The sequence below is a fragment of the Heterocephalus glaber genome, unplaced genomic scaffold, assembly GCF_053883595.1.
Source record: "Heterocephalus glaber isolate CG9 unplaced genomic scaffold, H.glaber_assembly_v1.0 deba00001687, whole genome shotgun sequence".
Lineage (NCBI taxonomy): Eukaryota > Metazoa > Chordata > Mammalia > Rodentia > Bathyergidae > Heterocephalus > Heterocephalus glaber.
Window position 1 is genome coordinate 18969600 of NW_028258412.1, and position 22749 is coordinate 18992348.

The following is a 22749-nucleotide window of genomic DNA, read 5'->3' on the forward strand; positions in this document are numbered from 1 at the left end:
CAGAGATATATACAAAATACACAGTGCATGTTTAAAATTTTTTTTTTAAACTTCAGTAAAAGACATATTGCCAAGAAGGATGTTAAGTGTGTTAAAAGCGAGCAGGTGTATTTTCAGGGCAATCATGGCAATGTGCCTTTTATTGTAATACATGCTTTTTATTTAAGTACATTCACCGTATTTTTGGTCACCCTCCACTGATCAAACGTTTATGGGAATTTCTGTCAAATAGAGACACTGCAGTGTGTCCTCCTCCGCCTTACTCATTGGGATCTGGCTCTTCCCTAAACCAAAATGACCGTGAACCGTAAATGAGAGTTGATTCAGGGCACGAGGCAGCCGCAAGAACACAGCTAAGAGAGCTCCCAACTGAGGAGTTTCAGATCTGCTTTAGAAAGCAGCAAGAACTATCAGCTAAGTGTGTTCTAACCAAGGGGGATTAGTGGCAGTGTCTTTTATTCTATTGCTTTTTTTTCATTTAAACTTTCACTACACTCCTGGGCATGGTGGCGAATACCTGTGATCCCAGCACTCGGGAGGCTGAGGCAGGAGGATCCCCATGAGTTTGAGGCCAGCCTGGACTATAGTGAGACCTTGTCTCAGAAAGGGTGGGGAGAGGGGGAGGAAATGAAAACTTCATAGAAGTTCTCCAGCACACCTCACAAAGGCAGTGAGGGGAAATAACAAATCCTAGCTTCTAACTTGCTTCATTTTCTCCAGAGCACTCGGCATCTCACACACCCGCGTGTCCTGACCATGTGCACCAGCTCTCCAGGGTCCCTTCCCCACAGCAGGGACTTTGCACCTCGCCTGAGGCAGGAGGTGCTCAGGTGCAGTGAGGATGCGGATCTGCTACTGCGTGAAGATTGGTGCCGAGGCCCTGTGAGGGGCGTGTGACATCCGCACCCCATCTTACAGATGAGGCGACTGAGGCTCGGAGAGGTTGCGTCTAAGGCTACAAAGAGGTGGAGACTGCTGGGAAGCTAGGTCTGGCTCCAGGGCTGCATGCTTTCTGCCCTCTGATCACAGAGCATGGGACTCTTGTCCCCAAGGCCAGGTGGGGGGGATCTGCTGGGCTCTGCCCGCAGTGGGGCAGAGGAAGGTCTTGGTGGCTAGCAGGGCCCTAGAATAGGACCAAGGACATAGTAGGTGCTCAATAAGCACCTGGGACAGATGGGGGTGGATGGACAGGCAGACGCAGGTATGGATGAGAGGACAGACAGATGGGTATGGATGGACAGATGGATGAGTAGAAAGCAAGTGGACGATGGATGGGTGGAACATATAGACAGACGGGTAAACAGGTGGGTGGGTGAGTACACAGGTGGACACTGGGTGAGCACTGGGTGAGTGGGAGTGCAGACAGGCAGAGAGGTGGCAGGACAGACAGGAGGACACATGGCGGCAGCGAGAGCCCACACCTGAGAGGAAAGTGGCACCCCTCGGCCTCCCCACCTCCCCAAGAAGTGCACTCGGGGCCACAACCTGTCATGTTTAGTGGGGCACAGCCTGCAAATGGGCTCCTAGAGCGGGGCCCCGGGCCCTGCCCAGAGGCCAGGCAGGGTGGGGACTGAGGCAGGAACGGGGCGACACTCCCGCCAGTCCTGCGGGGAGAGGGGCTCTCGGGACCTCGGGACCCTCCAGCCATGAGCAGCCAGACACTTTGGTTTCGGTTTGTTTTCCAGCTTCTGTCCTGAGGGCAGCAGAGCACAGGCCAGGAGGGGTGAAGCCAGGCCAGCTGAAGGCCCCGCGCCATGCCCTGGGGACGGAGGAGGAGAGGCACCACGGCACAGCAGGGGACAGGGCAGCACCCGCCCGCATACTTCAGGGCTGATGCTGAGCTCATCCTGCCCGCCCACACTGGGAGAGGGCCCCAGACACCCAGCCCCGGAGCGGAGCGGCAGGCACAGAGCTCTACAGGGCAAAGGCAGCGGTGGCCATAATGGCGCCTCAGTCCCACAAGACCTGGACAGGCGGGAACTTCCAGAGGTCGGGGTGGCCCATGTGCAGCATGTCCCGGAAGGGCGAGGTGCTCCACTGGAACGGGGGCACCTGGTCCCACGTGGGGCCACTGACGGCCAGCAGGCTCAGCGCCTTGGCCAGCGACATGCTGGTCACCTGGTGGGCAGGAGAGCGGTGGCTGAACAAGTAACTCCCGCCCCAGCCTGGCTTCAGAGCCCCACTTCTGCCCTGACCCCCAGTGGCCCCTGCTCCGGGTGGGGGCGGCACCTTCACATCGATGCCTCCGTGTGAGCGCTGGCGCAGGGCAGGGAAGGGGTAGGAGCCGTTGGCCGGGTTGAGGTCAGAGCGGGCAGAAATGGCATTTTCCCCGTTGGGCTGCGGGTCACAGGCTTCGCACTGTGACAGGGGGTCGTGGAGGTAGTCGTTGTACCTGGAGACGGGAAGGGGCCCCTCATGGTGGCAGCTCCGAGGCCTTGACCTTGGCCTTCACGGCACCCTCGTGGAGCCCTCAGCTCTTGGATCAGCACCCTCCCCCAGAGAAGCCCACGGCCCAGACCCGCGCCAGGTGAGGGCCCCCATTTGTCTCTCGCTAGCACTGCCCGGGACTTGTGGCCCTTGCTCCGCATCTACACCAGCCCGGGTCCTGCCATGAGACAGTGCTCCCGAGGACAGGGCCCAGCAGCTCCGACACCTGCTTCTCCCGTGCCAGGCACCTGGCCTCACAGGGTGGTGCCCCAGGGTACCCAGCATCCTCCCTGTAACCAGAGGGTGACGTATGGCAACCGCACTGCCGAGCCCTGGGCTGGGGGCGAGGGCTGAGCCAGCTGTCCTGGAAGCAGGCAGCAGCGCTGTCCCAGAAGGGCTCCGAGCCGAGCGTGGCTCCCACCTCATCAGCCGCACCATGGAGTCCACGTCACGCACCAGGGACTGGTTCCGCAGGAAGATCTGGGCCCGGGGGCTCTTGCTGTAGGAAAACCAGTCCCCATACTGGGCCACCAGGGCCTGCAGCCCACTGGCGTTGAACACAGACTCAAAGGACCTGCAGGAACAGGGTAGTCACCCCCGAGACACCTCGCCATGGCTGTGGTCAAGAACATCGTCACTAACAGCCACAAGGATGGGGTGGTAATGCTGTCTTTCTTTTGTGGTGGGGGAGACTTGGGGGATAGCTGAGCTTGGGATCTGGGGTCCAACAGAGATAGGTTCAAATCCTGGCTTTGCCAGCTCCCAGCTGTGGCCCTGTGGGAGAGCGGACCCTCTCTTGGGGCTGTTCTGCCATCCATGAAAGGGAACATGGGCTGGGGCTTCCCTCGTGGGGCTGTAGGGACCCAGGACACAGCTCAGGTGAAGTCTGTGAGCGCTGGGCCAGGGCAGGCCTGGCGGAGACCGGGGGGCTGGGCCCTCCCACGCCACCGTCCACTGGGGGCCAGGACTTTGGGGTCGCAAGGCTGGCCTAAGGGTCAGGACTTCCCTCGTGGCCTGGGCTGGGGTGTGGCTCCGTGGCAGGGTTCCTGCCTTGCTCAAGCCGGAAGCACGGTCCGCGGGGCCACATGGGGTGGGTAGAAGGGCACATACGGGATGTTGTAGCTGGCCCAGTAGGTCTTCTCGTAGAGCTCCGAGGTCTTGTCAGCCGCCACCACCATGCCCCTGACACGGGAGAGATGGGCACGCAGTCAGGACAGAAGGGGCCCCCATGGCTCCCAGTGCCGGGCAGATCCCATCCTGCACCCAGCCCCTCCCAGCTCCCCTTCCCAGCATCCTTCCTGTTGCCGCTCCACCCGTCCCTGCTCCCAGGGACTCACGGGATCTGCTCCAGGATGGTGAGCACCCTGCTGCCCGGGCTGGGCCTGCCCGGGATAAACGCCTTATAGTCCACGATCATCCACTGGTTGTTATACCTGCATGTCCAAGGCGGCAGACTGAACAGTGCCTGGACCCAGCCTCCCACCCTCAGTGCCCCACACAGCCAGGAGTCACCCAAAGTGACAGCTTGTGTGTCTGGCCCGGCAGCCCTCACTCTGACACAGCAACTTGACCAGGTATCCACACACCCCTCTTATTTCATGCTATTTGCCTGTCCTAGAACATTCTATGGCTCCCTAGTGCTGCTCAGAACAAAGCTCAATTTCACTGCCTGATGATCAGCTCTATTGTGTCTGTCCCAGGCCCACCACACACCCACAACCTCCTCCATGTCCCCCCTCCTGCTGTCCCCAGAGCCTTAAGTCCCACATGCCCATCCAGCCCTCTTTCAGGGGCCCCTCTGCACTGAGGGGCCTGCATGGGATAGGGCAAACCATTCCTCCCTGAGCCTCAGTTTCCCATGCACAGAGAAAGGAAGGGCTCTAGGACTCCCACCTGTCCAGTGAGGAGGGAAGGGCTCTGCAGAGGGCATGGGGCATGTGGTGCTGGTGCCATCGGGTCCCCTGGGGCCTCAGTGTACAGGGGAGGCCGCAGGGCCGGGAGCCACTCACGTGCCGCTGTTGAACCTCTTGAAGATGTCTGCCCAGCTGGCCCCATCCACGGCCAGGCGGTTGGCCACAGTGTTTCGTACCCACTCAAGCACGCAGCCCTGGGGCTCCACGTACTTCCACAGGGCCGGGTTCCTGTTGCCAATGGTGGTCTCCAAGGTGACCTGTGGGGGCAAGGCCCGGGCTGCACCTCCCAGTCATGCTGCCCCCAAGTGGCTCTCGAGGTGGGTGCTTCAAGGTCTTAAAAGCTCACATCCTACCCTGGACCTGGTGACACAAGCCTGCGATCCCAGCACTTGGGAGGCTGAGGCAGGAGGCTCACCGTGAGTTTGAGGCCAGCCTGGGCTACACAGTGAGTTCAGGGCCAGCCTAGGCTATAGAGTGAGACCCTGTCTCAAGGAAAAAACCCACCTCACATCCTGCTCCTGGCTTAGGCACCTGCTCCTCCAGCTCCTTGGTGGGCATTGGAGGCATGCACAGGTGTGCACCCAGCTTCTCCCTGGGGAGCAGGCCCTGAGGGAACCCAGCATGCTGCTCCTGGGGACACCCCAAGTTGGTCAACTCTCCCAGAGACAGCACCCGCCCACCATTCCCACCTTGCCCTGCGCTTCAAAGGGAGAGCTGGGGCCTGCGACGCAGTGCTCTGTGGCCAAGGGACCTGGATGCAGGGTGGGGCCAGGCCTGTCCCCAAATCTGCTGGCTCCAGACACTGCTGTCCTCAGCTCCCCATGCACTCTTCCATTTTCTCCTGGGTCTCTGTCTGTCTTCTGCACGTTTTCTAAACAAGGCCTCCTCTGGTTCTTCACAAACTCTTGTCAACAGCCAGGAGGGTTCTGCTGACCTTGATCTTCTCCGGGTGGAGTAAGGTGGTGGAGGGGCTCTGAGTGTGAATTCACCCTGCACTATGGCTCCCCGGTCTCCAGGCGAGCCATCATGTCCCCAGGAAGATGCCAAGCACCCCACTGAGGACCACTGGCCTGATCACACAGGTTATAAAAAATAAACAAGGGCCGGGGATTTAGCTCAGTGGTTCCACCACCTGCCTCGCAAGCACAAGGTCCCAAGTTCGATCCCCGGTACAAAAAAAAATAAAATAACAAACAAGGGCTGGGGATAGAGCTCCTTGAGGACACCCTGGGTTCAGTCCCCAGTGCCACAAAACAGAGGAAAACCCAAAAGCTGAAAACAGCTAAAAGACAGCAGTATTCACAGTGTGAGTTTTTTGTTTGTTTGTTTTGGTTTTCTTGCTATGTAGCCCAAGCTGCCCTCAAACTAGCAGTGATCCTCCTGCCTCAGCCTCCTGAGTGCAAGGATCGCAGGTGTGCACCGTCACACCTGGCTCACAGTGTGATTTCTGTGATTTTTTTTTATATAGAAAAGAGGGCATTTTCAAGGCAAGCACATCTACTGGCAACGTCCACTCCTGCCTCTCGTCCCCTCCTTGTCCCTCACCCAGCTCCTTTCAGCATCAAGAACCTCGGCAGGGGTCAGACAGTGTGCCCTTCAGGCCAGGGCAGCCCGAACCTGGTGAGACACGGGGGCTCCGTGCACCTGGACAGAAAGCATCACATCCACCCTCACTAACTTCACCGTGAAATGAAGCTCCAGCCTCCTTCCGCTGCTCACAGCCAGGCTGCGCCAATGCCTGAGACCTACACCCATCACGGCGTCCCGGCGGCACAGGCTGCACACTCTAAACGCTGCGCCAGCTGCTGCTGCTTCTACACCGAGGTGCCCACATCTGCTGCAGGGCCTTGTTGTCTTCTGTTTAGTATCGAAGCAGCACAGAGATGGTGTTACGTTCTCTCCTTATGTGGCGTCTGGATAATCCCACCTCAGTGTAGCTATACCCTTTACAATGCTGTAGATTTTGCCTTATGAATTTAGAGGTCTAAGTCTGGCCTGACACAGTGCACACCTGTGAGCCCTGTGCACTCTGGGAGACAGGGGCAAATTTCACCTTAGTGACTTAGCAAGATCCTGTCTCAAAATTCAAACATCTACAAAGGGCTGGGGTGGAGCTGACTGTGAGGGCCCTGGGTTCAACCCCCAGCACTGAAAAAACAATCCTAATTCTGGGAGCAGGCTGACAGTGGCACAAAAACATGAAAAACCCGGCTGGAAGGAAGCGTTGGCCTGACCCCTCCAGGGACTGGATGGAGCCAGTCCTATCGCCCCTCCCTTGGCTGTGACAAGGGCCCCTGCCCAGGCCTGGCCCTCTCAGACCTCTTCCCACACTTAGACAAAAGTGACTGAGAGTATAAGAGCCCCCTCCTGTCCCCTCCTGCCCGCATCCTGTGCGCCAAGGGCGCTGTATAAAGCCCGGCTCTGTCTCCCAGCAGCGTCGCCCTGGCAATGGCAGGGGCCAGCCTCTATGGGGAGGGTGCCAGAAACAGGTCTCCAAGAGACTCTGGACAGCAGCCAGGGAAAACAGAACGACGCAGGGTAAATCGCTGCTCTGCGGCAGCACCACCAAGTGGGAGGGTTTGGGGAAGCAGGAACAAGGTCATGGGTGGGCAGGGGCAGGGGTGGGGGACAGCTCATCCTCAGCACAGCAAAACAAACAGCCTCAAGCGGTGGTGCAGGCTGTAAGCCCAGCACTTGGGAGGAGGCTGAGGCAGGAGGGCTGCTGCCTAGTGAATTCAAAGCCAGCCTGGACTACACAGTGAGACTGTCTCCAAAAGAAAAGAGAAAAAGAAAAACAAAATGAGGTCCCCGCAGTCAAGGATGTTTGCTGAGGTCCCTGAGGTCCCTGAGGTCCCTGAGGCCAGTGGTCAGGGCACAGAAGCCTGGGCCGGATGGGGGGTTGGGGCCCGGCAGGGGCCTGGGAATCTGCATCTTGCAAACCCGGAGGGTGGGGCCGCACCACCTTATTCTTGCTGCATCCCCAGCTCCTACAGGCCCCCGCCCCCGCCCCCCGAAGGCCGAGTAACCTCCCTGCCACACCTCCCAGAGCCCAGGCGGGGACTCACCAGCCCGCTGCCCAGGATGTAGAAGTCGTCAGCAGAGAAGATGGTGCCTGGGTAGGACGAGAAGACCAGCTTGTTGCCCGGAGCCAGGGCATGGTCCTCTGTGGGGACAGCATGGGCACAGTCAGGGAGGCTGGGGACCCCTGCACCCTGCCCAGCGGGACTTGGGGCTTGAGGTGGGAGAGGCCCACACTGGCTCCCTCTCATTAGCAGGAAATGTGGAGGGGCCCTTGGGGTGTGGCTCAGGGTAGAGCCCTGGCCTAGCATGGGCGGGCCCTGGGTTCCAACCCCAGCACTGCAAAATAAAGTAACATAAAACAAAGACATAGAACTGTGCAACATGGAGTGAGCCCCAGTGTGAAAAATGGTCTTCAGTTAATAATGTAATGACTCTGGTTCCTCTCTTGTAACAAACCTGCCTGCAAGATGTTAAAATAACAGGGCAAAGAAGCAGGGTAGGGATGTGGGAACTCTGAGTATCTACCCAATATATCTGCAAACCTAGGACTTTTCTTAAACGTAGGAGCCATTTGTTAAAAGACACATGTATGGGCTGGGGATTTAGCTCAGTGGTTCTGGCGCCTGCCGCGCAAGTGCAAGGTCCCGAGTTCGATCCCCAGTACCAAAAAAAAAAAAAAAGACACATGTATATAGCGTGATCATACATCCAGTAATCCCAGCATTTGGGGAGGCTGAGGCAGGAGGATTGCAAATTCAAGCCTTTGTGACTTGGCAAGACCCTGTCACAAAATAAAAAGATAAAAAAGGGCTGAGGATGTAGTTCAGTGCAAAGGACCTTTAATCCTTAGTGCCCAAGGGAGGAGGAGAAGATACATACATAAAATACATCCAGAAAATCCAGACAGAGCCAAAGCAAGCTGGCCATAGCAGTTTAGGGGGCAGTGAGGAGGACGCATTCAAGCATTACTCACATAATGAAGGCAAGTTACAACAACGGAAAATCAGAGAGAGGTTTTTTTGTGTGTGCTACTGGGGATCAAACCCTGGGCCTTCACACTGAGCTACATCCCTACCCCTTATTTACTTACTTTTAATTTTGAGACAGGGTCTCGATAAGTTTCCAAGTTGCCCAGTCTGGGCTGGAACTTGTGATCCTCCTGCCTCAGCCTCCCAGACAGCTGGGATTATAAACATGCAACATGTTTATAAACAGAATGGAAGAGGGAGGGCTGATGACCTATTCAACACCCAGGACACACTACAGGCATCACACAAACACACAGGACACCCAGTGAGCAGGCAGGAGCCGAAGCTGCACACGGGATGGGGAAGGACGCCTGGGTCCCCGGCTGTCACGTAGCGCGTTGCCCGAGTGCGTGAGCCAAGCTGCATGTGCAGAGGGCGCCACTTTCCTAGAAGATGGCTAGGGTGTAAATTCACGGCCCCGGGGCTGTCTCCATGCCACCTTATCATGATGACCTCCTGTCCTCTCCCCGGGCAGAAACTGAGATGTTTCTCTAGTCCAGCCGAGTCAGAGCCACGGGTCATGGGAGCAAGCCATTATGAACTTTACCCGATGCCAGCCAGGTTCCTCTTAAAAGTGGCACTGCCAACGTGTCCTCCCATGAGCAAGAAATAAGGGTGGGCCCTTCCCCACCATCCTGCCACCTCCAGCACCACCAAGTCTTACAGTTTGGCCAAGTCGGGTGTGCTGGTGGACGCCTGTAATCCCAGCACTCGGGAGGCTGAGGCAGGAGGATCATCACATGTTCAAGGCCAGCCTGGGCTACATAGTGAGTTCGAGGCCAGCCAGAATTGCCTAGAGAGACCCTGTCTCAAAATTTCAAAGATAAATAAATAAAGTTTGGCCAAGAAAGAGACACTGCCCATGTTTGGCAGCAGTGCCTCTGTGGTTGGCACTGGGGCCTGGGGCCAAGGCCCAGGGGTGACCAGTATGGGGACCTGGCCTAGGCCGCTCCTCATCATGGTGGACAGGAAGGGATCATCCATGTGTCCCTTATGAAGATGGCTGTTTGCAAAATAGCCACCACCCTTCCTGTGCTGGTGTGTGCGGCATCTGCGATGTGACTTAGAAGCACCTGGCCCTGAGTAGTGGGGTCCACGCTTCGCCAGAGTCTGGGCTGGCCACTTGCCTTACTCTGGGTGTCAGAGGCGGCAGGCCTCATCCAGGCCTCAATACCCTTCCCCTCCCTACCGGATGTCACATGAGCCAGCCTGGGCTCACCTGCTGATCCTCAGGCCCAGACACAGCACAGGAATGAGGCTGTCCTGATCAGCCAGCTCAGCCCAGGGGACAACAGGGGCATCGGTGAGCCCAGCCCTACTCAGCCACATCTGGCTCAGAAAAGCAAATCACCAGCTGACCCCAGACACAGGTGCAAGAACTAGATGGCAGTTGTTTTAAATCATGGGGTGCCTGGCTACGGAGCAATGGGTAACTGATATAACATGTAAAATAAAAATAGAGGGCCAGGGATTTAGCTCAGTGGTTTCACCACCTGTTGTGCAAGCGCAAGGACCTGAGTTCGATCCCCGGTACCAAAATAAAATAAAATAAAATAAAATAAATAAAATAAAAATGGAAAGGAAACACACATGGTAAAAACAAGATGAGCCAGGCACAGTGGTATATAGTGTGATCTCAGATACTTGGGAGGCTGAGACAGGAGGATTCCAGTTTCAAAGCCAGGAGGGAGACCATGTCTCAAATAGAACAGTACATACTCCAGGGGTAGAGCTCAGTGGCAGAGCAGTTACCCAGAAGGCACCAGGTCCGGGGTTCAATCCCTGGCACCCCCCAGTGATGAGCTGCTGGAATGGCTCTCAAGCGACGCCATGTGTCGAGTGGGGATGGGATCTTCTCACACACAGGTGCACTGCACCCACCCACCTTGGGGGCCTTCCCGGAAGTGCAGCTGGTACTTCTTCAGGACACGCAGCATGTACTGGTAGGCGTTCCACGTGTTGTGGGCCACCAGCAGGTCCCGCTGGCCAGGCAGCAGCTTGATGAGGGCAGAGCAGGAGCCAGAGCCCAGGGTCGCCCTGGTCTTGGTCTTGTTCAGGGCCAGCTCTAGATCCATCAGGTCACCCGAGATCTGCAGCAGCCTGGGGAGGCCAGACACAGCAGCATCACCAGGCCTGCTGCCACCAGTTTTACAGGCTTGGCGGGCCTGCGGCCGGGCACATGCCAGGAGGCAGGGCCCTGAGCGGGCGGGCGGGTGGCACTTACAGGAACCCCAGAGGCTTGATGGAGAACCTCCCAGTGGGGAAGGCCAAGCGGCCTTCGTAGCTGTCCTCCAGGCCCTTCAGCTGCAGGAGGGTCAGCCGCACCTAGGCGAGGGGCAGAAGGAGGGTCACCCTGTCCCTGAATGCAGGGGCCTGGCCCAGGTGTCAGGCCAGAGCGGGGCAGACCCAATGCCCCTCGGGGCTCCAGCCAACCTTGAGTCCTACGTGCCAAGCACCTTCCTGCTTTCAATGAATGACTGTGGGGCCGGCCTGCTGTCAACCCTGTCACCCCACTGAAGAGCCCAGCTCAAAAGCCGCCTCACAGGCCCCCAGGCCCACAGCCACAGCTGCCTGCCTGAGGTCAGGTGCTGCACTGCTGCCTTGGGTGCCTGGCTCACGCAGCTGACTTCTCCTTGTCCTCACTGTTTTGTCTCAACACCCTGTAACCACGAATACTGTCACCACGTCCTCCACAGTGCATCGGCCTCTGCTGGGCACACACCAGACACAGTAAGCACATGCGAGACGGACGGATGGGTGGAAGAGTGAGTGGATGGATGGAAAGATCAAGGGACGGATGGATGGACAGCTAGGTAAGTGGATGGATGGAAGGGTGGTCAGGTGGGTGTACGGGTGTGTGCTAAATAGATGTGTGGGCGGACAGATGGACAGAGGGGAAGATGAAGGGATGGGTAAGTGGGAACATGGATGGGGAGCTGGAAGAGCTGTTCTAGGTAGGGTACGAGCAGGGACATGGACGGTGGGAACTGTCCCGAGCAAGGGAAATGGCACGAGCACACCTGAGGTAGGTGGGTGCGCAACCAGGCACCCAGCACACTTTACAGTGACAAACTGTCCTGGGTAACACACAGGACTCCATAAATTAACTCACTTATTCACTCATGACCAAGCCCATAGTCTAAGAGTGAAGTACCTGACCCAGACTCTTAGCTGAGGCCAATGAGCAGCTCACCCAAGGAAAGGCAAACACAACTCCGGGACAGAACTTTCCAGGTGTTTTAGTCGAACTCCTGCATCCACTACACTCACCCCACCACTCAGTCTCCTAAAGAGTAAGTGTGTTTCTAGCCCTTGACAGGAACGAGGAGAGGGCTGGAGAGGCCGGCGAGGGGGGACAGCGGGAGTCAGTCAGGTGGACAGACAGCGGGACAGGCGGGTGAAAGGCAGGTCGGGCAGGGGCGGGGCTAACGATGGAATGGACACGCAGCGAGCCGCCCCTCCCCACGGGTAGGTGGGGCGGGGCCACCTGGTGCCAGTAGGCGGAGTCCCCGTGCAGCTCCACCTCCTGCTGCATCCACTCCAGGTTGGCCTCCAGGAAGCTCTTGAGCCTCTCGCAGTAGCCGACCTCGTACTCGAAGGGGCCACAGTAGTTCACCATGGTGTTCATCCAGTGCATGTAGATGAGCTGCGGGAGAAGGGGCCCGGCTCAGGCACGGATCGGGGCACCAGGCGAGGCTCCTGCTGTCCCCGCCCTGTCAGCCGCCACCTGCCAAGTCCCCAGCCCTGCCAGAGCCCAACCCCACCGAGGTCTCCTCCTCCAGCAGCTGTAGCTATGCCACCCTGCATCTCCTGCCCTGGTCCCGGGGACCAATCTACCTGTGTTTCGCCAGTTGGACAATTAATGTGTTTTCTGGTTTTTTATTTTGTTTTTGCTTTTTGGGATAGGATCTCACTGTGTAGACCACAGCAGCCTCAACCTTGTGATCCCCCTGCCTCAGCCTCCCAGGAGCTGGGATTACAGGCCTGTGTCATCACGCCGAGTCCCTAGGGTTTCTGAGCAGCTCCCCATTCTGCTTTGAGCAGCAAGGCCACAGCAGGGGAGCAGATGGCAGGACTCCCTGCTGACCCAGCAGGGTCAGACGCCGGTTCCCACAAGGCCTCAGGAGGCCAAGCCCGGGCTGGTCTTCAGGGAGGAGGAAGACCTTGTAGCCTGTCCTGCACATCACCTGAGGTGACAGAGAGCTGATCCCACACCAGGAGGGAGGCCAGCCCAGCCATGCACCCTCACCACTGCCATGCAGCCCAAAGTGACAACCTTTGAACTGCAGGCTAAGTAAACCTTGCTTCTTATAAGTTAATTCTCTCAAGTGTTTTATTATAGTGACATGAAGCGGATTAACACACCCATTTGACAACTGAGGAAACTGAGGCATGGGCAACTATTTCACCCAAGATCGTTCAGGTAATGAATCAAAGGGCTAAGATTTGAACCCATGCCAAGCTGCACACTTGTGATTCTAAAAGGACTGAGCTCACCAGGCAAAGGTTGGGGTGACTTCCAGCCACACCCTACCCCACTGAAATGTTCCTGGGCCACATGTGTCAGCAAGAGAGCTGTGACAGTGGCCAGTCAACACCTCACTGGGACGCATCTGAATCTTGCTTGTCCTCAAGGCTCCACTAAGACCCCCTCCTCCAGGCAGCCCTGTCCTCCATCAGGCTGGGCTTAGGGGATGCAGCTGAGCAGCCAGAGCTCCGTGTCCAACAGCTGCCCAGACACAAGGGCCCCGGGGCTGTCTGACCCGGTGCCCAGCTGCCAGGACACCGTGTGTGGGGTAGGAAGGGGTCTCACTGGAGACTGCCCTCCCCCTCTCCCCACCCCATTGCACATTCACCCTTGATACCCTACCAGGATCCCCTGCATCTGAGCCCCACCCAGGTCCCATGGTACTTTGGGGCTGCTTCAAACACTTCATCCTGTCCCTCCATCACCTCTGGGACACGTACTGCAGGAGAGGGGCCGCTGGTCCTCAGGTCCACACAGACCACACTCAACGCTTTCACACCCACTTATTTTCCAGTCTGCAACCCAACCTACCACACAGGAGATGGTCGTCACCCACAGCCCTGCTTACGCCAGGTAGTGTCCAACTTTGACAAGTATCAGGATCATTTTTGTACAGGTCAAAATCAAGCAAAGCAGAGCAAAATGTTGTTTTGAGATTCAGGCACATTCAGTTAAAATCAAATGAACCATGAGCCAGGTGTGGCGGCACACACCTGTGATCTCAGCACTCAGGAGGCTGAGCCAGGAGGCTTGCAAATTTGAGCCCAGTCTAAACTACTCGAAATGAAACCTTGTCTCAAAAAGCAAAGTGAAATAAAACAACCCTCCCAGGGAACTGTTTGCAGGGGTGGGACCAGCTGGACCCTAATTGCCCCATTGTGGGCTCACCTCCTCTGACACGGAGGCCTCCACCACGCCAGCTGCATAGGCCTGCAGGCTGTCATTGTAGTCAGCACTGGTGCCCAGCTCCAGGAAGGCCCACCTGGGGGACAGAAAGGACATGGTCAGTGCAGGCCCGCACGAAGCTGCCTTCAGCAGACACATAGCTATTGCCACTGCTCCACACTTCCTGCCTGTTTGTCACCTGTCCTCATGCACTTGGCGGGCTAAGGCCCTGAAAGAGGAACTGCTGGGTCAGAGGGTACATGTGATTTGATTTGATTTTACTTTTTGTGGTACTAGGGAATTGAATGCAAGGATACTACACCACTGAACTACATTATATTCTCAGCCTTTTGTATTTTTGTTTTGTTTTGTTTTGTTTTTTTGTGCTGGGGATCAAACTCGGGGCCTTGCGCTGTGAGGCAGGAGGTGGAACCACTGAGCTACATCCCCGGCCCTCCCCTTTGTATTTTGAGACAGGGTCTCACCCCGTTACCCAGATGGACTCAAACTTGGGATTCTTGTACCTCAGCCCTCCAGCAGCTGAGATTACAGGTGCGCATCATGGTGCATGGCTTTCTCAGCAGTGCCCTGGTAATGCCAGTGTGCAGGCCTGCAGCTGTCACAGCACAGGGGCTGACTCTGCAAAGAACAAACTCCTGTTTTGTTTTTCCTTACTTTGTGTGTATCTGTGTGTGTGTGTGTGTGTGTGTGTGTGCACGCACGCTCTGAACCCAGAGCCTCAGGTACACCAGGCAAGCACTCTACCACCAGGCTGCAACCCAGTCCCTACTCCCTCATTTAAAATAACTGCTAGGGCTGGGGATGTAGCTCAGTGGTTCCGCCACCTGCCTCGAAAGTGCAGGGTCCTGAGTTCTGTCCCCGGTACCAAAAACTAAAATAAAATAACTTCTGGCTGAGACAGGAGGATCACTGCAAGTTTTAGACCAGCCTGGGCTACAGAGGAAGGCCCTGCCTCAAAAGAAAAAACCAAACAGCAACAGAAAGAGTCCTGTGATTCTTTTTCATCTCCATGAAGGTGACAGTTGCAAATTCACAACTAGGAGAAACCTGTTTGCTTGTTTGTTTGTTTGTTTTTGCAGTACTAGGGAGGAACCCAGGGCCTTCACACTGAGGTACATCCCCAGCCCTTTTAAATTTGAGACAGGGTCTCCCTAAATCACTAAGTAGCCCAGGTAGGATTCAAATTTGCAATCCTCCTGCTTCAGCCTCCCAGAGTGCTGGCATTACAGCTGTGCACCACCACATCTGGCTAAAAACATTTTTAAAAGGCAATTTCTATTAAGAAAACATGGCAAAAGAAAGACTCAAATCTTGCAGGCTTTGGAACAGAGCATCAAGCTCAGGCAGGACTGTGCTGGGGAAGTGGGCTAAAGAGTCACCAGACAGCTCCAGGGCAAGGACAGCTCCTGTGGAGGACATTGGAGAGAAGATTCAAAGGACCCACACCCATCCTTTGGCAAGAGAGCCTTTTCTGAGCACTCCTGGGAGCCAGACAGAGGGGACATGAGGATTCATGGCCTTCAGGCCCAGAATGAGAAGCTATGGCTGCCAGGGTCAACCTAAGAAGGCTTCCCAGAAGTGGTAAAGCTGCTCTGGATTTTGAAGTTTAATTAGGAGTTTGCCAGGTAGAAAGGGGAGGGAATATGAAAGAAGGAAGCCTGTGCTCTGAATGTTCCAAAGCAAACTTGCTGCTGGAGCCCCGATGGTGGACAACAACCCTGGGCATGTGCTCGATGCACTCCATGTCCACTTTTCTCTTTACGTTGTTCTTTCCAAGACCTCATGACATGGGCTTTATTCTCCTCACTTTCCAGATGTGGGGACGAAGGCTCAGAGAGATGGACTCATATGCCTGGGGTGACACAGTAAGAAGCAGAACTAAGATTCTAAAACACAAATGTGTCAGCGAAATTGGAGACTGGTTGGTGGTTAGAAAAGGACTCAATACTGAGTCAGAACAGAGCTGAGGCCAATCCCGCCTGAGGTCCAGGGCTGGGTTGCTGGAAACTAGGCCACAGGATGGAGGCAGGATGGCTAGGCCTGCAGGATGAAGGCAGCTCAAGCTGCTGGTCCAATAAGCCTGAGAAGGGTAACACACACAGGAGCAATGTAACAAATGCTTAGAAACAATGTAACAAATATACAACCAACATGACAAAAATAGACACATAGAAACAATGTGGCAAAACAAAGAAATCATGTAACATAGATACAATGTGCCCTAGCACATAGAAACAATGTGGTGAGCACATGGAAACAACATACCATACATAGAAACAATGTAGTAGCACATAGAAACAAAGTGACAGATGACCAAAACATTGCCCCTCCTCTCTACCCCTTCCCCATGCTATGCACCCTACTGCCCTGTTTTTCTACCAAGTCAGTATTAGCTAAGCATACTTAGAATCCTGCAGGTTGACTATAGCTTGACCCAAGGTAACCTGCACTATGATTTGACTAAAAGCCCCACCAAGAGCCTCAGCACAAGCCACTTGTCTGGGAACCCTCCTCGCTTCCTTTGTCCTAGACTCTACTTGTTCTTCAGTGTCCTGGAACAGGAACCCAGCACCTCCAACAGGCTGGGAGTTACTTCCCTGTAACAGAATGTGTTATGTGAGGGGTTTTTTGAGAAACATAGTTCTTCTCAAATAAAAATATGAACCATGAACTTCAGGACAATGACTCATATAATCATCAGTAACTAGAGGAAAAATAAGCAAGGAAATGAAGATTTTAAATTTCAAGGAGGGACAGGTGTGGTAGTGAAGGCCTATGATCCCAGCCCTTGGGGAGGCTGAGGCAGGAGGATTTCGAATATAAGGCCAGCCTGTGCAACTTACCAAACTCTTGTCTCAAAAAGCAATTAAAAGGGCCTGGGATTTAGCTCAGTGGTTCCACCAACTGCCTATCCCCAGTACTAAAAAAAAAAAAAAAAAAAAGCTATGAAAAGAAATTTAGTGTGGCTTCCTCTAAGCTAGGAAGAAAGGAAAAGCGTAACTGAAAGTGATAATTCCTGCCATCCATGTCCCTGCCCCCCCAGACACAGAGCCATGCATAAGGAGTGCAAGGATGTAGTCATCACCCATTCCCCTTTCTGGCCTTACTCTACGGAGCAGCATGATTCAGCCTACACGGGTTTCATGAACTTTGCCTGAGTCCTCAGAAACAGAAATGGTGGTGCACACCTGTAATCCCAGCACTGGAGAGGCTGAGGCAGGAGGATCACCAGGAGTTTGAGGTCAGCCTGGGCTACACAGCAAGATCCTGCCTCAAAATAAAAGAAAAAGAAAAGAACCCCAAAGAGGCACCACCTGCCGAGCTGTAAGTTTTTTGGGAGGAACTCGGCAGAGATGGGTTTAGCGCTGAGCTACTGGGTGCGGTCGCCCCCACCCAGGTCACTATGCTAAATGCCCACACAGGGGTCTGAACATAGGCCTGGGACATTAAACCCAAACCTCCCTCCTGCCTCCCTGCCTGTCTTCCAGCTGCAGCTTCCCCAACTGTAAGAGGGACTATCTGGGCCTCAGCATTGGTCTCTGGGATCCTTCTCAGCTGTCCTGATTGAGAACCTAGAAGAGACTCTGTCCCACTCACCTGTCCAAAGAAAACCTATAACCCAGGCATGGTGGGCACTCCTGGAACCCCAGGCCTCTGGGAGGCTGAGGCAGGAGGATCACAAGTCTGAACTCAGCCTGGGCACTTTAGTGAGATTCTATCTCAAAATAAAAAGGGCTGGGGATGTAGCTCAGTGTGAAGGTCCTGGGTTCAATCCCAGAACCAGAAGAAAAAAAACAACCCAGAGTGTTTCCATAACTCGAGGTCCTTTTTTTTTTTTTTTGGTACTGGGAATGGAACTCGGGAACTTGAGCTTGGAGGGCAGGCAGCGGCACCACTGAGCTAAATCCCCAGCTCAATGTCCTTATTACAGACTGCTCTTTATTTGGAGATTATGTCCTTTCTGCCTGTTTGCTTTTCAAATTATTGATCTTTAGGAGAGAAATATGGTCAATAAATATAGTTTTGTTTGGTTCTTAATGCACTTGCTTGACAAAGGTTAAAAACCTGGCAGCTCTGCTTCTCTTTCTGTAATCAATCTCTTCCTCTCTCCCTCTCCCTCTCTCCCTCTCCCTCTCTCTCTCCCCCCCTCTCATAATCCTAGCACTCAGGAGGCTGAGGCAGGAGGATTTCCAGAAGTTCAAGGCCAGTCTCAATTACATAGGGAGACCTTGTCTCCAAAAAAAATATGAAAAAGCCAGACCAAGCTGAGTGCAGTGGTGCATGCCTATAATCCCAACACTCTAGGAGGCTGAGGCAGGAAGATCTCAAATTCAAGGCCAGCAGCCTGGGCAACTTAGTGATTTAGGACTAGTGACTAGGTTACTAGTCACTTTTGAGTACCCTGTTTCAAAATAAAAGATAAAAAAGGGGCTGTGAATGTAGCTCAGTGTGAAGGCCCTGGGTTCAATCCCCAGGACTAGGAGGAAAAAAAAGAGAAAGAGAAAGTCAGACAATTGACATGGGGTTGGCAGGGGTGACAAGTGTCTCCTTGTGAAGCTCCGCTGCAGCATGGCATGGGCCTGACCCCCTCCCCATTGAGGGTCACCCCTCCATGTGTGGTTCTTACTCCTTCCATTCTTGACACTAGATTTCTCTCTTGTGACATTTCAAAGCAACAGCTGGGCCTTATAGATCCATTTTTCTGGGCTGATAGATTTCGGCTGTTTCCTCGTTTGCTAACTTACCAATTCCCTCTTCCTTGTATTCACTTTCTTTTTGTTTGTTTTTTGAGACAAGGTCGTGCTACGTAGTCCAGGCTGGACTTGAACTAGCGGCAATCCTCCTGCCTCAGCTCCAAGTGCTGGGATTACAAGCATGCACCATCATGCCCAGTTCCTTGTGTTCACTTTCATCGCCGTGGTGTTTACACCAGGCAGCCTGGTGGATGAGGTGCTGGGTGGCAGGATCAGACAGGAAGGAGGACTAGTAAGGCTGGGGCTCTGGGTTGCAGCTTCCCCAGCTTCCCCAGGACACGGCCAAGGCAGGGGCTGCAGCAGGCCCTGAGCTCCTAGCACCAAACCCCATGGTTTCCAGGCTGCTCGGTGGATACTGGTCCAAAGACACAGCACAGCTGAAGGAGGCAGGGTCGTGGGAAGAGGGACTTCATTCTGACCCCAGGACCCTCACTGGTGAACCCCAGGCAGAAGGAGGGAACCTAGGAGGAGTCTCATCCCTGGCCTCTGCCCTTCGAAAGCCTGGCTCAGCCCAGGTCAGAGAACCTGCCGACGGGGCCTGGGCACCCCCAATGTCCTTCTCTCATCCTACCGAGTCCTCAAGAGGCTAATGCTGTGGGCCTCGGTTTCCTGCCTGGAAAATGGGGGATCCCAATACATTCACCTTGTATTGTACCTTAGGGGCCAGCAAATGGGAGAACTAGGGGAAGGGGCTCATGAGCACCAGAGGAGGGGGGACAAGGTCAGACGGCAAAGGTGCTAGGAGGCTGTGAGGGGAAGGAGTAATGAGGATGAGCCCTGGATTTACCTCTCAGGCCTCAGTTTCCCCAACTGTTAAATGGGGACAAGAGACACCTGCTCCTCCCTCCCTCCCTCCCTCCCTTCCTTTAGTGGTGCTTTCCAGGATCCCAGTGAACTTCCCTGGCCCTTTGAGACCCACCCAGAGGTGAAGACAGGCTCAGAGAGGTGAAGGAGTTCACCCAAGGTCACACAGCAGTGGAGCTGAGCCACAGTCAAAGGTTTCTCCGCTCCCATGGTTCCCATGACTGACAGCCACATGGCCTGGAGAGCCTCCAGAGGGCAAAGCTCCCCAGCTGGCACCCAGCAGAGATGGGTTTTTCAGACAGGGCCAAAACCCTGTGTGAGTCAGCATGGAACGGGTCACTAGGTCCCAGAGTCACAAGCTCAGGAGTTTTTGTGTTTTTGATTTTTCAGTACTGGGGGTTTGAACCCAGGGCCTCTACACTGAACTACATCCACAGCCCTTTTTGAATTTTGAGACAGGGTCTCACTAAGTCACTAAGTTGCCTAGCTGGGCTTGAACTTGTGATCCTCCTGCCTCAACCTCCCACAATGCTAAGATTACAAGCATGTGCCGTCAGCCAGAGCTTCGGTCCCTCCCCAGACATCAGGTCGCTCTGGCCTTCTCTCCCTGGGACCCCTCCCAGATTAGCCCGCACAGTTCATGTCTACAGCAGCCTTCCAAGAGCCAGCAGAATAGGGGTATCCTCAGCATCCCGTGTCCTCAACACCTGCAGAAGCTGTGCATGCCAGCATCCTGGGGCAGCAGTGGGAGGAGGACACACCTGCTACAAGCCCAGGAAGGGTGAAAGAATAGAGACCCACAGACGCTAGGCTCTGGGCCCCCAGGGCTCACCACCAGGACAGAAGGGATGTGAATAAGCCTTGCACAGCCTTAAGGGGCGTCACCCGGCCGCCATCCCCAGCACATCTTCAGGGTCCGGGCCACAGATGGTGCAGAGGGCGCCCAGATGGGCAGATGACTTAAGCGAAAGACGCGTCGGTGTGACAGTCTGGGTCCTGGCAAGGACTTCACCGTGGGCCGGGGCAGAGAAGGACAGGGCGGCACGGAGCCCCGCTGGGCACCAGCGGACAGGACACCGCCAGCAGGTGGGACCCAGCCGCTGCAGCGCAGTCCCCACGCTCAGGCCCAGGGATGGGGTGGCCGTGGGGTGGGAGCCGCGGGTGCAGAAGAGGCTGGGCCGGGCGCCCTGGGGGCGCAGCCACCGAACCAGCCTTACCCGGTCTGGTGCACGGCGTTGGAGAGGTTGGCCCAGGCCACGGCCGCGGGGTGGCGACCCTCCGCCAGGCGCAGCTGGCCCGTCGAAGCGTCCAGGAGCACCGAGCGGCAGCGGGAGGCGGGCGGCACCGGCCCGTCGCTCGTCCAGCGCCTCCCAGGGGCCGGGATCGCGCCCGACAGGCCGCTCAGGAACAGTCCGACCAGCAAGGCCAGCGCCAGGGCCAGCGTCAGCGCCCGGGTAAGCGCCCGGGCCAGGCGGCTGCCGAGGGACCCGTATGTGGGCGCCGCCATGACCGCGGCCGCCGCGCTCCTCAGCCCCCGCCTCGCGACGTGCGGGTGGGCGGGGGTGGGGGCGGGGCTTTGGGAGCCCTTCCGGAGTGGGCGGGGCTCGTGCCCCTTCAGGGGCGGGGCACATCTTAAAGGGGCCTGGGCTCCCTCTCGTAGGAAAATCGAGTTTAGCTCACTTCCCCTCGTGCTTTTTACCTCGCACATCTTCTCATCTGGAGACGGGTTGAGAGAATAAAGCTCATACACTCGTTATCAATTGCTAATATTTTGTTACATTTAATTAGTCCTTTCTTCTTCTTGGGACTGGGGACCCAACCCAGTGCCTTCGAACCAAGCTACATCCAAGGATTTGCTAAATTGCTGAGGTGCCCCGGCTGGGCTCAAACTTGCAATCCTCCAGCTTCAGCCTTCCAGAGTTCTGGGACTACACGCGTGTGGCACCACGCCAGGCCTGAGTTATGCCACAGTGCCCAGCCCTGTGACCCACCTGGAGACTGTCCTGTGCCGGGTCTTTTCCTAGCCAGGCTGTGTCCAGAGCAATCCCTGGATAAGGGCTGTGCCCGTAGGTGTGGGAGGCAAGCTGCAGACTGCCTGACATGCAGGACTCTGTCGGGACTAAGTGGTGTTGACAATAGCAACAGTAACAGAACTGAATCAACTGCACACCTACTGTGGGCCAAGCCTGTCTTAGGCCCAGGGGACACGACAGTGAATGAGATGGATGAAATCCCGGCTCTTACGCGACCCCCTTCCATGGAGGGAGACAGATGACAAACTTAACAAAGACTATGTCAGGTAGGAATAAGGGAAGACAATGAAGCCAGAAACCCTAAAGGAGAAGGAGCTCTGAGGAGATAATGGGGAAGAGCACTCCTGCAGCAGAGAGCAGTAAGTGTTAAGTGCAAAGGGTCTGCGGCAGGAAACAGCCTGGCATCTCTACAGGAACAGAGGGGTTGTAAGGCAGGGGTAGTGCATGTATGTCGATGGCCCATGATGGGCCCCAAAGTGACTTTCTAAAACTTCAAGGGCATCCTCCCCCATCCCTGCACCTTTGATGAGCTGGGAGCCCAGCACCAATCTCTGGAAAGGAGTTGCTCCTGTCCTCAGCCCTTTGTTATTTTTTATTTTTGAGGCAGGGTCTCAGGCAGGACTCACAGTCCTCCTGCTTCAGCCTCCAAAGAGCTAGGATTGCAGACATGTGCTACCATGCCCAGCTCAGTTCTTTGGCATGAATACCAGTTAGTGTGAATTGTTCACTGTGAACATTTTCTGTCATAGAATGCTCCCAGTCACCCAAGAAGTTCCCACAACTGCTATCCCTACTTCACAGATGGAGAAACTGAGGCATTCAAAGGCCTCCAAAGGGGCCTTTCAAAGACCCCTTTTGAAAGGGATTCAAGGCCAGCCTAGACTAAATAGCCAGACCCTGTCTCAAAAAAACCAAACCAAACAAACAAAATACCACACTAGGGGCTGGGGATTTAGCTCAGTGGTTTCACCACCTGCCCCACAAACGCAAGGTCCAGAGTTCCATCCCTGGTACAAAAAAAAAAAAAAAAAGTGCAAGTTAGGCCAGGGCTCAGCTCACCAGCTGAGTACTTGTCTGGCATACACAGGATGCTGGGTTCAATCTCAGCATTGCAAAAAAACCCAAATGATCTTATGTGGTATGAATAGGTTCAAATCCTCCTTTGCCACTTTTTTTGTTTGTTTTGAGACAATGTCTTGCTATGCAGCCCAGGCTGCCCTTGAACTCAAGGCAATTTTCCTGCCTCAGCCTCCTGACTGCTGGGACTATAGGTATGTGCCACCACACCTGACTGCCTGCTCTGTCACTATTATACTTTGTGTAGGTTCGGTGTCC

At 55.3% G+C, this 22749-nt stretch overlaps 1 protein-coding gene across 5 annotated transcripts; it reads right to left on the reverse strand.

The window, feature by feature from the left end:
- Nucleotides 1–82: 82 nt before the first annotated feature.
- On the reverse strand, nt 83–20940 carry Plbd2 (phospholipase B domain containing 2). 5 transcript variants are annotated; one of them, XM_013071752.3, is made up of 14 exons: nt 20599–20934; nt 13806–13899; nt 11877–12035; nt 10614–10714; nt 10275–10489; nt 7406–7503; nt 6024–6197; nt 4845–4970; nt 4437–4597; nt 3765–3860; nt 3538–3609; nt 2849–3001; nt 2230–2392; nt 83–2118 (listed from the first exon to the last, which is right to left on the reverse strand). In XM_013071752.3, exons 1-14 carry the CDS (start codon nt 20886–20888, stop codon nt 1951–1953), a joined length of 2070 nt encoding a protein of 689 aa, XP_012927206.1. In that variant the 5' UTR covers nt 20889–20934; the 3' UTR covers nt 83–1950. The 5 variants fall into 5 exon arrangements, with proteins under 5 accessions (XP_012927206.1, XP_087054280.1, XP_087054279.1 ...); XM_087198154.1 differs by lacking the exon at nt 20599–20934 and adding an exon at nt 14327–14416; XM_087198153.1 differs by lacking the exon at nt 6024–6197 and having other exon boundaries at nt 20599–20933.
- Nucleotides 20941–22749: the final 1809 nt, after the last annotated feature.

Excerpts from the sequence above, each read along its gene's own strand:
- Plbd2 (XM_013071752.3), bottom strand. The coding sequence starts at position 20,888 with ATGGCGGCGCCCACATACGGGTCCCTCGGCAGCCGCCTGGCCCGGGCG. Across the intron at positions 7,504-10,274 it reads CTTCCGGGAAGGCCCCCAAG|AGGACCATGCCCTGGCTCCG; the intron begins GTGGGTGGGTGC and ends CTGTCCCCACAG. Across the intron at positions 2,119-2,229 it reads ACGGAGGCATCGATGTGAAG|GTGACCAGCATGTCGCTGGC; the intron begins GTGCCGCCCCCA and ends CCTGCCCACCAG.